General features: G+C 38.8%; 1 protein-coding gene across 2 annotated transcripts in view; it reads left to right on the top strand.

Annotated features, from left to right (window-relative positions):
* ATF2 (activating transcription factor 2) overlaps nt 1-14,425 on the top strand; it is an 87,038-nt gene that overhangs the window by 35,500 nt on the left and 37,113 nt on the right. For both annotated transcript variants that reach the window (XM_063429764.1, XM_063429763.1), the window contains 2 exons: nt 5,346-5,495; nt 8,378-8,584. In XM_063429764.1, the coding sequence (XP_063285834.1) occupies nt 5,346-5,495; nt 8,378-8,584 (357 nt within the window). The remainder of the gene's footprint in view (nt 1-5,345; nt 5,496-8,377; nt 8,585-14,425) is intronic.

The following is a 14,425-nucleotide window of genomic DNA, read 5'->3' as shown; positions in this document are numbered from 1 at the left end:
CCCATAGATGAAAGGGTTAATAAAATGGGGGCTAGTTCCTGGAGCCCTTATGTCAACCCACGTGGTGAGTTTGCTGCATTCCACCCAGTTGACATGTGGAAGGGCAGTAAAAAAAGAAATAGGCAGTTGTCCCCAGAATTGCCTTTTAACCAGGGAGAGTATGAACAGTGTACAGGTAAATCTATATAGTGGGTTATTCACAGTCACCAAGCATTTGGATTTGGTTGCCATCCTGCTCCTTTTCCCTTTACTGACCGTAAACAGATGTATCTTGAGTCCCTACCTAAATGTAACTGACTCTTGGCTGGAGCACTGAACATTCAAGTCTGTTTCACATCCTCTTTCCTTGATACATTTTTATGCTTATTGCCGTTTATATGGCGCCAACATACTCCTCAACACTTTACAATATTCTAAAGGGAGACATTTGACAGTTACAGTTTGTTACAGGGACAGTAGGTTGATGAGGACTCTGCTCAAAATAGCTTACAATCTAGAGAGGTAAGAGAATAGGTTGGTGCCTTAGAATCCCTTCTAATTATTAAAGGAACACAATACTGTTAGGAATATAAACCAAATGCTTCAGTGTTCTCCTCTCTTCTTAGATTCAGGGCCCTCCTAAATTTAAACTAAAACTGGGATAAAAGATATTACTTGGCTTTTTTCCAGCACCAAGATTCAGTCCTTCCAGTCACTTGATGTACCTACCTTGGTGACCCTTCTACATGTCCAATCCAGGAACAATGGGGACAAAAAGCCAATGCACAGCCAATTAAATATTTGGCAAATTACATCAAATTCCATTTAACAAACCTTTTTTAAATGGCTTCATCCTTTTTTTTTTTTTTTTCCTTACATATAACCTGCAGGTTGACAGATGATGGAGCTGTAGTCAAGCTCAATGACTGTTGTCAACATGCTCATTGGCCTTCTAGCTGTTTGTTCACTTCTCTCCCATGTCTCTTGTGGGAGCAGTGCACCATGAATCCTCTATGTGGTCTCTCGCACAATGAGTCAACACAGGTTAATCCGTGTACGGGGCATCTGCGTGACATGAGGCACACACCCTAGAAAGGGCAGATCATGGAGTTTCCAGCTGCCGTAACCTTAGAAACAATGAGATGCCGGTTGTCCCAACATGGGGAGGGGGAATAACATGCTGGACTGGCACAATGTTAAAGACACGGTCACTTGTCCTGGGGTCAATAAAATTTGTGAGGGGTGTCGTGGGGCTAGAGGGGAGGGCTCCTTAGGCTGTGAGCCAGTGGATTAGTTTGTTTTCTTTTAAAGTTTAAGTTCATGTTAAAGCACCATATCCACTACAGTGCACTGTAATTGTTGGGGTATCAGAAGTTACAATTTTAAGTAGGCAAACTATTTTAGAATAGTTTGACTTCTTATCTGGGGTCTGCCAGGCACCACTCCCCACCCCCTGCAGCTGCCTGTTAAAAGCTTCCATTACTTATTATTATTATTATTATTATTGCCATTTACTTCTCCTGAGTTAAGCTCTGCAGTTCCGGTCTAGCGGATTGCTTACAGCCAATGAGACTACTTACAATTTGGCAGGGGGAGGTGCCAGGGCACTGTGGGCACCATAACTGCTGCAGCAGGGTGTTTCTTTTAAAGAGTCATTTTAATGCATAGAACCATGTATGCTTATGGTGTAAGGAGGGCTCCTTGCACAATGATCATAATTAGAGACTTGCAAAATCACCCGATCTCATATCTTTTGCCTGACTATTTTTATTTAGTACTCAAATTGTGCACATCATGTAATCCCCGTTCTCCTCACTCTGACTCTCCAAGCTCCCACGCTGCTGCAGCATGTGTGGGGCATAGTGCACAGCCCCATTTACAAATCACCCTCAAAGGATGATAGGCTGAGGTATATACTGCTGGAAATTTAAAGTCTAACTAGACCCATTGAGCTGTAACACCTTTTGGGGATTATTCCATGATCTGGATATATAGCCGATTTGGGAACAACTTTTTAATGTATTCCACGAAGGGGCTTGAAAGTTTACGGATTTTGTTTTTTATTTTTATTTTCTAATGTTAATTTGCACAAAAAAAATGTCATATACAAATTATATGTATAATTCATAAAACAAGAGGGAAGGGATATCCAGTTTAAAATGTCCCTATCTGGCATGGAGAGAGGAACACATTACAGCACAAAATGGAAAGCCCCATTGGAAGCATAATGTTCCATTAGGGGGCAAGATCGTAACATCTTGAGTAACCCCACTATGCTATGGCATGTTTAAGACTATTTAGTAAATCAGCAGTGTCTAAAAGGACATACGGTATATGCTGTATGTTTTGGGCACATGAGGAGATAATGAGTTATTATGAATGCTGTTTCCTTGTGTATGCTTGCTGTTATTACACCACTATCATTATTCAAGATAATTATAGTTCAATGTTTTGTATTGCCCTGTGTTTACAAAATGAAGAGGTTTCCAAGCAACCTTTGTAATGAAATGTGCTGGTGTGAAAACAAGTACACTGCCTGACATTGTCCCCAAACCCCAACTATATCTAAATCGTGTGAATTTAAAACCCAAACCGGATTATTTACTAAACAAAGAATTACAGTAAATTGAATGCAATCTTGCTTGAATAGCCAATCTGTGACTATAGCAGGGATAGGCAACCTTCGGCACTCCAGATGTTGTGGACTACATCCCCCTGGCAAAGCATCATGGGAGGTGTAGTCCAAAACATTGCAGTGCCAAAGGTTGCCTATGCCGGGACTATAGCATAGCTGAACGGTTGCTTTTTTTTGTGTTTGTTTGTTTTTTGTCTAGGTTTTGCCTTTCAGGGTTTAAATTTACCATAATTTGGGGTTCAGTATAAAAAATAAAATCACAATTGATAACAAAGTATTTAACCAGGAAAGGTATGTTCAGATTACTCTGGTTTCCAAGTACTTCCTGGGGATATTATTTTTGCTCAACATCCATGGGATGTTATTTAAAGCTTAGTCAAAATGGTAAAACCAATGGCTGCAAATACAGCCTACAAAATGTATAAACAAAATGTTTTTGCAGTAAGATATGTCTTAAACACAAACAAAATATTGTTTCTGATTAAATAACGTACACTCCTTTCATAACCATCATCTCTCTGCAGCACCTTCTACTATCTTTACTTACCACCAAATTATCCATCTAGTTCCCCATGTATATACAGAGTGTACATCTTAATGCATTTCCCTTGAGATCCTTAAAGTAGTTCTATTGTTACTGAACAAAATAAAATCGGGGCTGGCTAATTTAATATTCGATTGTACATGAAACTTCTTGGTCACCTTAATTGGCATTGTATGAAGACTAGGGGTGGTGGTGGTGGGGGAATATATGAACTGAAACCTTTCTGTTTTGCAAGTACAAAACACAACACAAGCTTAATGACCATTTAAAAGATTAATGTGCCTTCCTAACTTGGGAAAACCTGCATGTCAGCTAATGGAAATAATGAGAGGAAGGTCACAGTTAGATACTTAACCCCATATCCTATATCTCATGTATGGCTTTACTTTTTAATGGTGATCTCAAGGTTTAATCTGCAGGTTTAATAAAAAAGCTAAATCTCTAGCCTGTTTTTGGCCTTGCCTTAAACCTTGACACATGCACAGTTAGGAGAATGTACCCATTATATCCCTGCAAATATTTACTGTTTAAGCAGCATGATTCCATTCTGTTTTGACTATTTAATTTACCAATATTTTCTGTATGAAATGCCTTTGTTTTAATGATGCCAACAAATTAATGGATTCATGTTGTCATATCCTTAAAACAATGAATAGGTGCTCACTAAAATAACAAGGTGGAAGGCAGCAGTGAACTAGCAAGCATTCACAACCCTTGCTAAGATACAAAAATGTAGAAGATGCATTAATGTCGTCATATAGGCATGACGAAATTAATGTGGAAGAAAAAGGCTTGGTAAACCGCGCCAAAGAGGAAAGGTGTACAAGATAAATCTGTACATATGCTTTGTGATCCAATTGTCTTTTATTGGGTTTTAAAATATGTTTTGTTTTTTTCTTGACATATTGCACTATTATCTTTTTTCCTATCTAATTTTTGTTTTGAGGTCATCATATACCCAGACATCATTGGACCACGTACAGTATATGTAGATGTACTGATTTGTCTTGTACACCTTTACTCTTTGGTGCGCTTTACCAAACCTTTGTCTTCCATATTAATGTCGTCATGCCTATAACCGCTTATGTTCTTTCAAACAAGCATAAAATACGATCTATACATTGTTCTAGCAGATTTTTTTGAAATTGTATTGATAAAAATAGGTTTTGTCCCCTACCCTGCAAACTAACACCCATAATACCTTCAACATAAAGCACCTAGGAAAAACAAAGAGACAAAGGTACGAAAAGCAAAGTACTACAGCTAGCACAGTAACCTTCTTCCCCCCCCAAATTGTTTTCTGTACCCCCACCCCACAAACCAATACCTCTGAACTGTGTTATGAACACTCATTTATATATACTCACCAGTGTGAAAATTGTATGATATGCAATGTATACGAAACTGCACCCCTAACCCCTCCCTCTTCTTTTCTGGGTTTGTATTTATTTATTTTTCTCCCACCTGTCAGTCAATCATTCGTCCGAAGAATTGACTGACCAGGGAGAGCAGAAGAGACACCAGATGTAGTAATCTTAGTGTCCCAATGCTGAAGCAATTGATTGGCTAGCTAGGAGATCCTCATTAACGATATCAGGAGGTGGAGCTTGGATTAGAGGGAAGTACCAGTAACTTCTTTGTCACTGTAGAAGGAGAGCAGCATTCTAAACATAATTTTGATACAAATTCAAATTGCCATTGTGCTGCACACATACAGAAATCCTCCGATAGTAGACGTTTAATGAGCAAAAATACCCAGCTTACAATGTTTGATGCTTTGCTCATTTAATGGCATTTCTTGCAGATGCTTGGTTTAGTAGTCTCCCTGCAGCTACAGGCAGTCCCTCTCTAAGCAGGAAGAGCCACTCCAATCAGCATTTTCTGTGTCGAGTACACTACTGTTTAAACAGATGGTGGCCATCTTGGATAAAATTAGTATCAGGCAGCCGGAACAGAGCATTCAAACTACCAGATTGACCGCTCTGAGGCACTGGCCTATGGCTGCAGTGATTTTTGTTTTACAAATTGCTGCAGTTCTAAGCCACCTTTTTAGAGAGTTGGCACAAGGTACTCTCTCAAAAGTTGTTTTTGCAGATGGTGTGACCTCTTTAAAGATTGTTTTTAAGAAAAATATATTGTATTTTCTCGTGTTGATCATTATCTGTTTTTTTTTGTGTTTTTTTAAAGAGACTTAAAGCTGCTTTGACCCAGCAACACCCTCCGGTAACAAATGGCGACACAGGCAAGGGACAGGCCAGTGCAACTGTAAGATCTCAGCCAGAGGAAACTCATCCACAGTCATTACAGCAGCCTGCTACATCTACCACTGAAACACCGGTAGGAATCATAAAGGAGAGACCACAGTGGCGTTATAAAGGTGCACTCACTCTTGCACAAAGAATGTGTCAAAATGAATTGTTTGTACTCTCTGTATGCAGTAGACCATCTTAAAGCATCTTATATTCGAACCCCAACATCAGTCCAGAATTCTAGTGAACCTGCAACAGCAAATCTAGATTCAGCATCGGGACAAAAAAAATATAAAAATCTTGACGAAGCTTGGGATGCTTTTTGCTCTAAAACATACATTGACTTAATACGCTACACACAATATTTAAAGTACATGTTTTGTTTGTGCTTACTATGTATATATCTTTAAAGAACAAAAAAAAACTTTAACTTTGCATTGTGACCACTCATTTTGTTTATGGGCAAGAATGAATGCACCTTTTTATTTTAATTTCAGAATTGTGTATGTACCTTGTGTTAGATGAAGTTTGACAAATGGAAGCATAAGCACTATTAGTTCAGAGGTTTTTATTTATAATTTTTTTTTATGGACTAAAATCCTTGGCAATTGCTGGACACCCCACATTTTAATATAAAATGATACTAATATGAATTCTGTAAAATACTTCCAGTAGAAAATGATACTAATATGAATTCTGTAAAATACTTCCAGTAGATACACTTTTCAGTGTAAGAAGGGCCTCTGTTGGCTAAAGCAAAGCTCTGATTACTATATAAGTACTGGATGCCTATTGAATTGATCAATAGTAGTTACAGGACTCCGTGGAGATGGAACTTGAATACGAAAACGTACGTATCAAGATATAGTGAATAAATAATAGAATATAAATGTATCAGCTAATCATACCATTACCTCCCATATACAGGGGTAGGGAAAATACAAAATAGCTGAAATAATGATCTAGTAGGGGTTCTGCGATTAGATACACATGAACCGATACACACTGTGAGCTGGATACAATAATTTAGAAAATAAGTTACTAATATCCCACTTAGGGTTAAAATCCCCCCAAAAAAGTGTCAGTTATGTGGGATATTATTAACTTATTTTCTAAATTATTGTATCCAGCTCACAGTGTGCATTGGTTCATGTGTATCTAATCACAGAACCCCTACTAGATCATTATTTCAGCTATTTTGTATTTTCCCTACCCCTGTATATGGGAGGTAATGGTATGATTAGCTGATACATTTATATTCTATTATTTATTAAATATATTTTAAAAGTACGTTTTCTTATTCAAGTTCCATCTCCATGGAGTCCTGTAACTACTATTGATCAATTCAATAGGCATCCAGTACTTGTTTGTTTTGTAACCGTAGTGGCGGCTATTTCTACAGTGACACAGTGCTTATGGTAGTCACATTTGGTCTCATTATCCAACTTTAGAGGTTATTCATCATTGTTTCTGGTGTCTAACTATCAAGTTGTGTCTGATTTTCTGATTACTATATGTCTGTTACAAACTAAAGATTCATTGAGGGAAAACAAAAGACGTTGGGTCAGAAAAAACAAAAACCAAGGAACACCTAATACTTGATGTATGGTCCTAGTACTTTCAGTAGGGTAACAGTGAAGTCCAACACCTCGCTTGACTTCTTCTTTAAACTACCTAAATATTGTTCTCTTTGGATATATTGTAAAGGGTTCCAATAGTAGAAATGGACAGGCAGCAATGATTATATATTTTCATGTCTGCTAATACACTGATGTATCTATAGCTTGACAAATTAAACCAGGTATCCATCATATTATGCATGGTAGAGACTCTTTTAAAAAAAAAAAAAAACTATAAGTATTCATAATATGTTGAATGATCGCATTCTGGTCGTTAATCCTGGTTTAGAATGTGAACATATGGCACAGGGCTGGTGTGGACAAAATTCCACTCTTGGTCAGCCTTGAACTGTGGTCAATGCCACCACTACGAGTTGTTGGCTATCACTTGTATTCCAGATGAACACCCACATATATCCTACATTTGTCATTACAATTGTTTAACAGCATAAATAAAGTAATTATTTGCAGCTGCAGGAAAAAGTATTAACCCTTCTTCACCTAGAATTTAATTTAATATCGTTGCACAATTATTTGTCCAACTCAATCTGCACTTGCAGTTTGTGATCTATAATTTTCATTCTCACAATATCTAGAAATTTGACAAACTTTTGTTTTAGAGATATGTATGTAAATGTTACACCAGAACACTATCAACATAATTATATTGCTGTATCCATGGTGCATCTACAAGTCACTTTTGTTTTATCCTTGTATCACATTGCTTTTTATTTTTAATAAAGGTCTTTGTTTTACGAATTGTTTTTTTTATTTCTTTTTTACATTCTTCAGGTCTATGATTTGCCTAATAGAGTGAGCATTATTAAAGCATACATTTTTTTTTATTAATAACAATAATATATTGTTAAAGGGACTCTCCAGTGCCAGGATCTTGACGCATAGCTAACTTTTTTCCAATTTGGCTATTTTGGCCTTAGATTGGAAATTCTCTTCAAATTCTCACTTTAGTGTATAACCATGCCTATCTTCAGAACACCCTTCTGGTCTTGATTTCATGTAATGTGTCAGCCTTTACTACTTTCTGGAAGGCTTTTCCAGTTATCCACTACCTCTTTTACTCTTTCTGTCCTGAATAATGTGTATAAACCGATTTTTGAATGTTGGCTTGTAACACTTAAATTGGAAGAAGGCAATAATCTTAACCTTTTTATTTGAGGCAATCCATAATCAATTCAAATAAATTGCCATGACATATTAAAAGTAATAATTTTACAGTTAATGTAGTATAGTCAGTTTTGCTATTGACCTGGTGCACTGTTTTTGCAGACTGTAACTTGTAAACTGGTCTTCAACCATGAGGCACCAACTGTCTCACCCTTGTTTGTTGCAGGCTTCACCAACTCCCCCCACACCACAACCTCAAAGCACAGGGGGGCGCCGGAGGAAAGCAGCAAGCGATGACCCAGATGAAAAGAGGAGAAAGTTTTTAGAACGTAACCGTGCAGCTGCCTCAAGATGCAGACAAAAGAGGAAGGTTTGGGTTCAGTCATTAGAGAAGAAAGCAGAGGATCTGAGTTCATTTAATGTGCAACTACAGGTAGTTTATGTTTTGATTAAAATAAAAAATAAACAATTTAAAGCACTAATATCAATTATTCTATAGCAATTTTACCAATAGATCATCTCTATATTTTGTAGTCCTCATTTACATTCTTTAACCTGTTCTTTAAACCATTGAAATCCCCCTATCAACCTCTCCATTTTTATTAATTTATTTTTTCTTAAATTGTGGGACCAGTTTGGAACTCTAGTGCCTCCTGGTTGTTTCTGGTTGTACCGCAATGGGTGAAAAATCTGTGGAACTGTAAATTAATTCCTGTACTATATTCTTTTTTTCTAAATGCTATCTTATATTTTAAATACTTGTCAATGAGACCATAAGATTGCATTGTGTGGGCTTAGATGCCATTGGGACCGCTGGATAGGGTGCTGGACTGTGAGGCACGCTCTGGAGGGGGGATATGTGGGTCATAATGGTTATTTTAAGGGGAGGTAGTGGTTGAGGACCATTTACAAGTCCTAAGTGGTCTGTCAGACTAACACTTTTGCATCTGTATCGATCAACAAAATTGGTCTAGAACTGCCTACCTTATTAGGATCCAGTCTATCTTTAGGTAATAATATAATGTTGTCCATTGTCCTATATGGTGATAAGAGGTTTGCCTTTCATAGCTGCGTTAAAGAGCGTGGCCAAATGGGGAATGAGTATCCCCAAATGTTTTATAATATACTTGTAGCGGAAATGCCTCTGCCATGTGTTCTTGGAGGGGCCTGCTTTCCAGCCTCAGGACTATGGGCCTTGCTATATACCTTGCCAAATGCCCTTTAAAAGTCTAAGTTCATGTTATTTATGTACTTTTGTACTCCAGAAAGAGACAGACAGTTAGCCCTGATTGCATGGAACTGTTTTGGGCATAGGACCATGTGCACGGTCGGTCAAAATTATGACTTCCATGGAAATCCCGAACCGCTGAACCTATCTAGGTGATTTTTGGATATGTTGGTCCATCAGATCCCCCACTTTTGTGGGGTTTCCATGTTTTAAGGGAACTTTTGGGGTGTTGTATTGCATGTTTTTTTGTTTTTACTGAGAGAGAATTTAATTATATATTTAAAGGGGAGGTATTACCCTGTTTTGTGTGCGAGTATCCGGGACCTGAGATTTTATGTAATTATGTGTATGCTTTACTGTAGTCTCCTCTCAGGTCCAGTGGGGAATGCCCCTGTAATATGTATTAGAAAACCCCTTGCATGGGGATTCACATAAAAGGCTGTGTATGATCCCATTAAAGTCAGTTCCTGTTCTACCCTCAAGCTGTGTGTGTCTGCTGTTCTTAGGGGGAGAGGTGTTAGCTGACTGAGTGTTCGTTAACGGGCTGACATCTGTGGTTTGGCGATGGGAAGGTGGTGTTCAGACGGGTGTGCTCAGTTGGGGCACAGGGGACCCATCAGAATACTCAACTGAATCCATCAGGATCTGGGACTTTTTAGTTTAAGGAGGACATTGCTACTAAGATTTCTTCTTCTAATTTCTTGATTCAACTTATCTAGAATATTACTTGGTATAAAAAGCAGATATGTTGTATTTAAACATCTCTGCAGTGTATTCTGATGTTCATCATTAGTTAGTTTGTAGGTCAGTGGTTGTATGAGTGCTAATGGCTTTGGAATATGGAGTATATAGCTTCTGATGAATTCACTACTCCACCCCCAGGGCTTCTTAATGCAGTTATGGATATACTCCAGAAGTGTATAGGATCCACTCTTCCACTGTAGTTTTGTCCTTCAGTATGGTGACATTGTTTCCTTGACTAAGGTATTTGAGATAAAAATCCTTTGTGTCATGCCATGTCTGTGTGGTCAGACCAGGGGATGTTATTTATGTCAGATCTTTGTACTAGAGGTATAGTTCTGGGGGATATTAAAAACTTGTCAATGCGTGAGTAGGTCCCATTTGGAGCTGAGTAGTGTGTAGTCTGCCATCTTTGGATGTTAGGCTTTTCAGATATAAATTACACCACAATAATCTATACAACATTTTAGTAGTATTTCTTTTACATTTAATAAGATTATTTTAATTTGTTGATGTGAGATTCCAGTATCGGTTGGTCTTTCTTACTATCACCCAACCTGATAGCCTGGGACTATGGCAACACATCCAGTGCAATTTCCTGTCGTGTAGGGGATAGGAAAGGAGGAAAACAAAACTATATGACACACTAATTATGTGTATATAAACAACAGAATTTGCTTGATCTCACCCTTTGCCAGGTGATTGTAGGAGTGGCACTACCTCGTTGGCCTTTCAGTAGGTGGGAGGTAACTCTGACCTAACTGTGCTTGTAATTATGAAGAACAGCAGTTCTTACTGTTGCATTAATAAGAACAGTATTGCTTTGTACATTGAATAGTGTGAATTGATGCCTTTCTCTAGAGAGCAATGGTGTAATCTGTTGGTTCTCTTACTGTGTCTGTACTCGTACCCAAGTGAGTCCTGTATTGGGCCCCTTTCGAATGAGTGGCAACTAAACCTCCAAGTTTGTTACTTTTTACAGTATTAATGTTCTTAAGTGATGGTTGTCATTTCATCCTCAGATGAATAACCGTTGTATAAAAGTTTGACTGGATATGTCTTCTTATTGAATAGAAGACCTATTTCTGCCACTTATTGTGACAAACGTCCTTATTCCAGTATCTCCTTATTAGTGTTATGGTTGTTTTGTGGCGTATTTCCCATCCTTGCCTTTAAATATGCCAAAGTAAGAGCTACACGAAGCACCTTGCAAAGTTTTGTACTCCTTATGCATATAACTATATACAGTGATAACAATTGTATGCGACAATGTATACGTTATGAATGATACATTAACAACAAGATCTAGGTGTTGGATCACATATTTCTCAATGTTCCTTTGAACTCTAGTTCTTTTCCCTGTTGTGTCTGGTGGTAGTTTTGTGCTTTACCCCTTGAGGCTAGTGTGTAAATGTTCTGCAGTACAGGTAAGTTTGGCTAACCCCTTTTTTTACTATTGCACTCTGTTTTTATAACATATTTTAAGGGAGGGGGTTTCTTTGGTTTATTTATTTTTTTTCAATTTTTTTATTTCTAAACTTTTAAGTTTCAATTTTCTGTTAGGGGAAAGGTTTTTGTATGTCTCAAATGAGAACACCTGAGACTGGCGTGTACTTGGTGATACCTGGATTATAAACTGCCGCCTTCTTTCCATTTTGTTACGGGTGTGTGTGTGTGTGTTCAATATAAGAGGAGTGTACGTTAATGTACGCACTGTAGATATAGGCTAGTGCCCCTTGGGGGTGTCCTAGCTGGTGTGCGGTTTCTTCAGGCTGGGTGTGTAGATGCTGAGGGTTCTCCTGAGCAATACCAGTCCCGTGGTACGTATGACAGGGTCTCTGCAGCTCCTAGCAGTGGAACTTCAATCTCTGTATTCGCAATGCTTACAGGGAAAACTAGAGACCTCAAAACAACTGTAGCTTAATGAAGCCATTCTGGTGCATAGATCATGCCCCTGTACTGCCTGCTCTATTCTCTGCCATTTAGGAGTTGAATCCTGTGTGCTTGTTTATGCAGCCATAGCTATACTTGCCCAAAACCTCTTCAGGTTGGAAAGATGGGAGCTATATGTCTGTTCAACCATAATTTACCTCTTTAATATTGAGTGCACCCACACTTATTATATATGACTTTTTTTTTCCTTGCGTATAGTGGCAGTACTGCAAAAAAGTGGGTTGTACCTTCTGCTGTGGACAAGAAGCCCTCCCCCCCAAAATGTAAATATTTAGTTGAGATCCTGCCTGCTGCCCTTTTAAACCCTGTACCTCCAAGGTTCCTCAGTGATTCTTGTCCCGGCATACGAGATGGACCGGCTCCTCCAGGCATAGGTAAAGAAAAGATCGGTGCGGTCAGCACAGGCTTCTGGCCGGGGAGGTGATTACCCGAAAGCTCCCCAGATAGGAGCTGAGCGGTAGAAGCTTCTGTTCAGTTGTGTTATGGAACGCAACTAGAAGCCAGCTTATGGGGCCTCCCACTATGCCTGGCATGCGCTGCGTTCCACTGAACTTCCGATCGCGCTACTGCGCATGCAGAGAACGGAAGTTTGTAAATTTATTGCAAAATTCTAATTCTATTGACTTAAAAGCTGCACAGGACCTGTCTGACCCCAGGGGTGGTTGCCAGAACAGGTACTCCGTGTCACCAGCCCTTCTATTTGGTGGTGAGGTTTTTGAGGTTGGAATTTATATTAAATCTCTCTTGGAAACTTAACCTGTATTGCATGCCTCCTAATTTTAGAAAATGTGTGTTTTTCTTCTCGTTTGTCTACAGAATATGTCTAATCCTGCTTCACCAGATAAAGCTGAGAAAGATAAAATGTCAGCTCCTATCCCTAAAAAGGCCACGTGCAAAACAAAACACTTGTGGTGTTCAGAATGTACGGTCCCTGTACCTGACGGGTGTAGGAAAAAGTAATCAATGCTCGACGGAATTGCTGGAAAAATCCAAGCAAAAGGAAATTACCTCATTCCTGTGCTGGTTTCAGGAGAATTTATCCCAGACCTTAAAGTAATTTAAAGATACAATTAAAAAAGACAGCGGGTCTGTTAATATTCAAGACAGACAGGTAAAAAAACGAATGAGAGAAAGATCCCCATCCCTGTCTGAGCTCTCATCAGGTGAATGTTCATCTTCTTCCCTTTCGGAAGTTTCCAGTCTGGCCTCAAGTGTGGATGAGGGATTTCCACCAGAGGAATTGAAAAGTTGAAAAGTTGAATTGAAGTATCGGCGATTTGTTCAGGAAAATTAACCTACCCAAGGGTTCTGGAACTACTGCAGAGAGAGTGGACAACCACTCTTCAAACAACTGTTTAAACTACAGACTGAGGAAAAGTGGGAAGAACTTCCAAAAGTCGATATCCAGGTGGCGCAAGGGCCAAAACATTGAGCAGAATATTTCAGGCAGTAGGTTATCAATGCAAAGCCGGAATATCTGGTTTGGAAGTTTTAAAAGCCCAAAGCATGTGGTTACAAGCCTTAGAAGAATCCCTTATGGGAAAATCAGAGAGAGACCCAACCCACCTGTTTGTTCTGAAAATTTCTAATGAATTTCTATCGGGTGTCTCTGAGATGCCACGATTATCGGCTTGGATAATGGGTTTATCCTCGTTGGCCAGAAGAGCCTTATGGCTCAGAACATGGACGGCGGATTCAGCTTCAAAATCTGCTTTATGTGAACTACCTTTCGAGAGGAACAAATTATTTGGCACTCCTCTAGAAGAGATAATTAAACATGTCTGAAACCAAAGATTTTGCCTCAGGATTCCAGATATTCAGGATCTTAATCCAATAAAAGATCTCTGTTCACGGGTCAGCGTTTCTTTCGCTATCAGGAACAATTTCCGAGATTTCGCAAACAGATTAGAAACACCAGATTTAGGGATCTCAATAACAAAGACAAAAAGAAAAGATATTGATGCCAAATGAGTGGGAGGTCCTCTTTGGTTCCTTTCTTGATATGGAGGGATACAACCTCAAACAATTGGATAATAAAGACCATATCAGAGGGATGCAGGATACGTATTTCAACAATGCCAAACCCATTTTTTTTTTCATCTTTCAAAGTATCCATTTCAAAAGAAATCAGAGGCCCTCCTAGCAGAAGCCCTGCTTCTTTTACGCAAGGGCATTATAGAAAAAGTACCCAAATGCCAAAAGGGGGGTTTACTCTCTACAAGTGGGTTGTTAGGGTTCTACAGTCCTATCCTTGACCTCAAAGATGTCAATGCATGCAATCCCTTATCAGAGGTTCCGTATGGAAAATATTTTGTCAGTCATGCACATCCTGCAGAAGGGGGAATTTATGTC

This window comes from Pelobates fuscus, chromosome 8 (assembly GCF_036172605.1).
Source record: "Pelobates fuscus isolate aPelFus1 chromosome 8, aPelFus1.pri, whole genome shotgun sequence".
In the NCBI taxonomy this organism is placed as follows: Eukaryota; Metazoa; Chordata; class Amphibia; order Anura; family Pelobatidae; genus Pelobates; species Pelobates fuscus.
The sequence above is the reverse complement of the archived record's forward strand: the minus strand, read 5'-3'. Positions and strand labels throughout refer to the sequence as shown.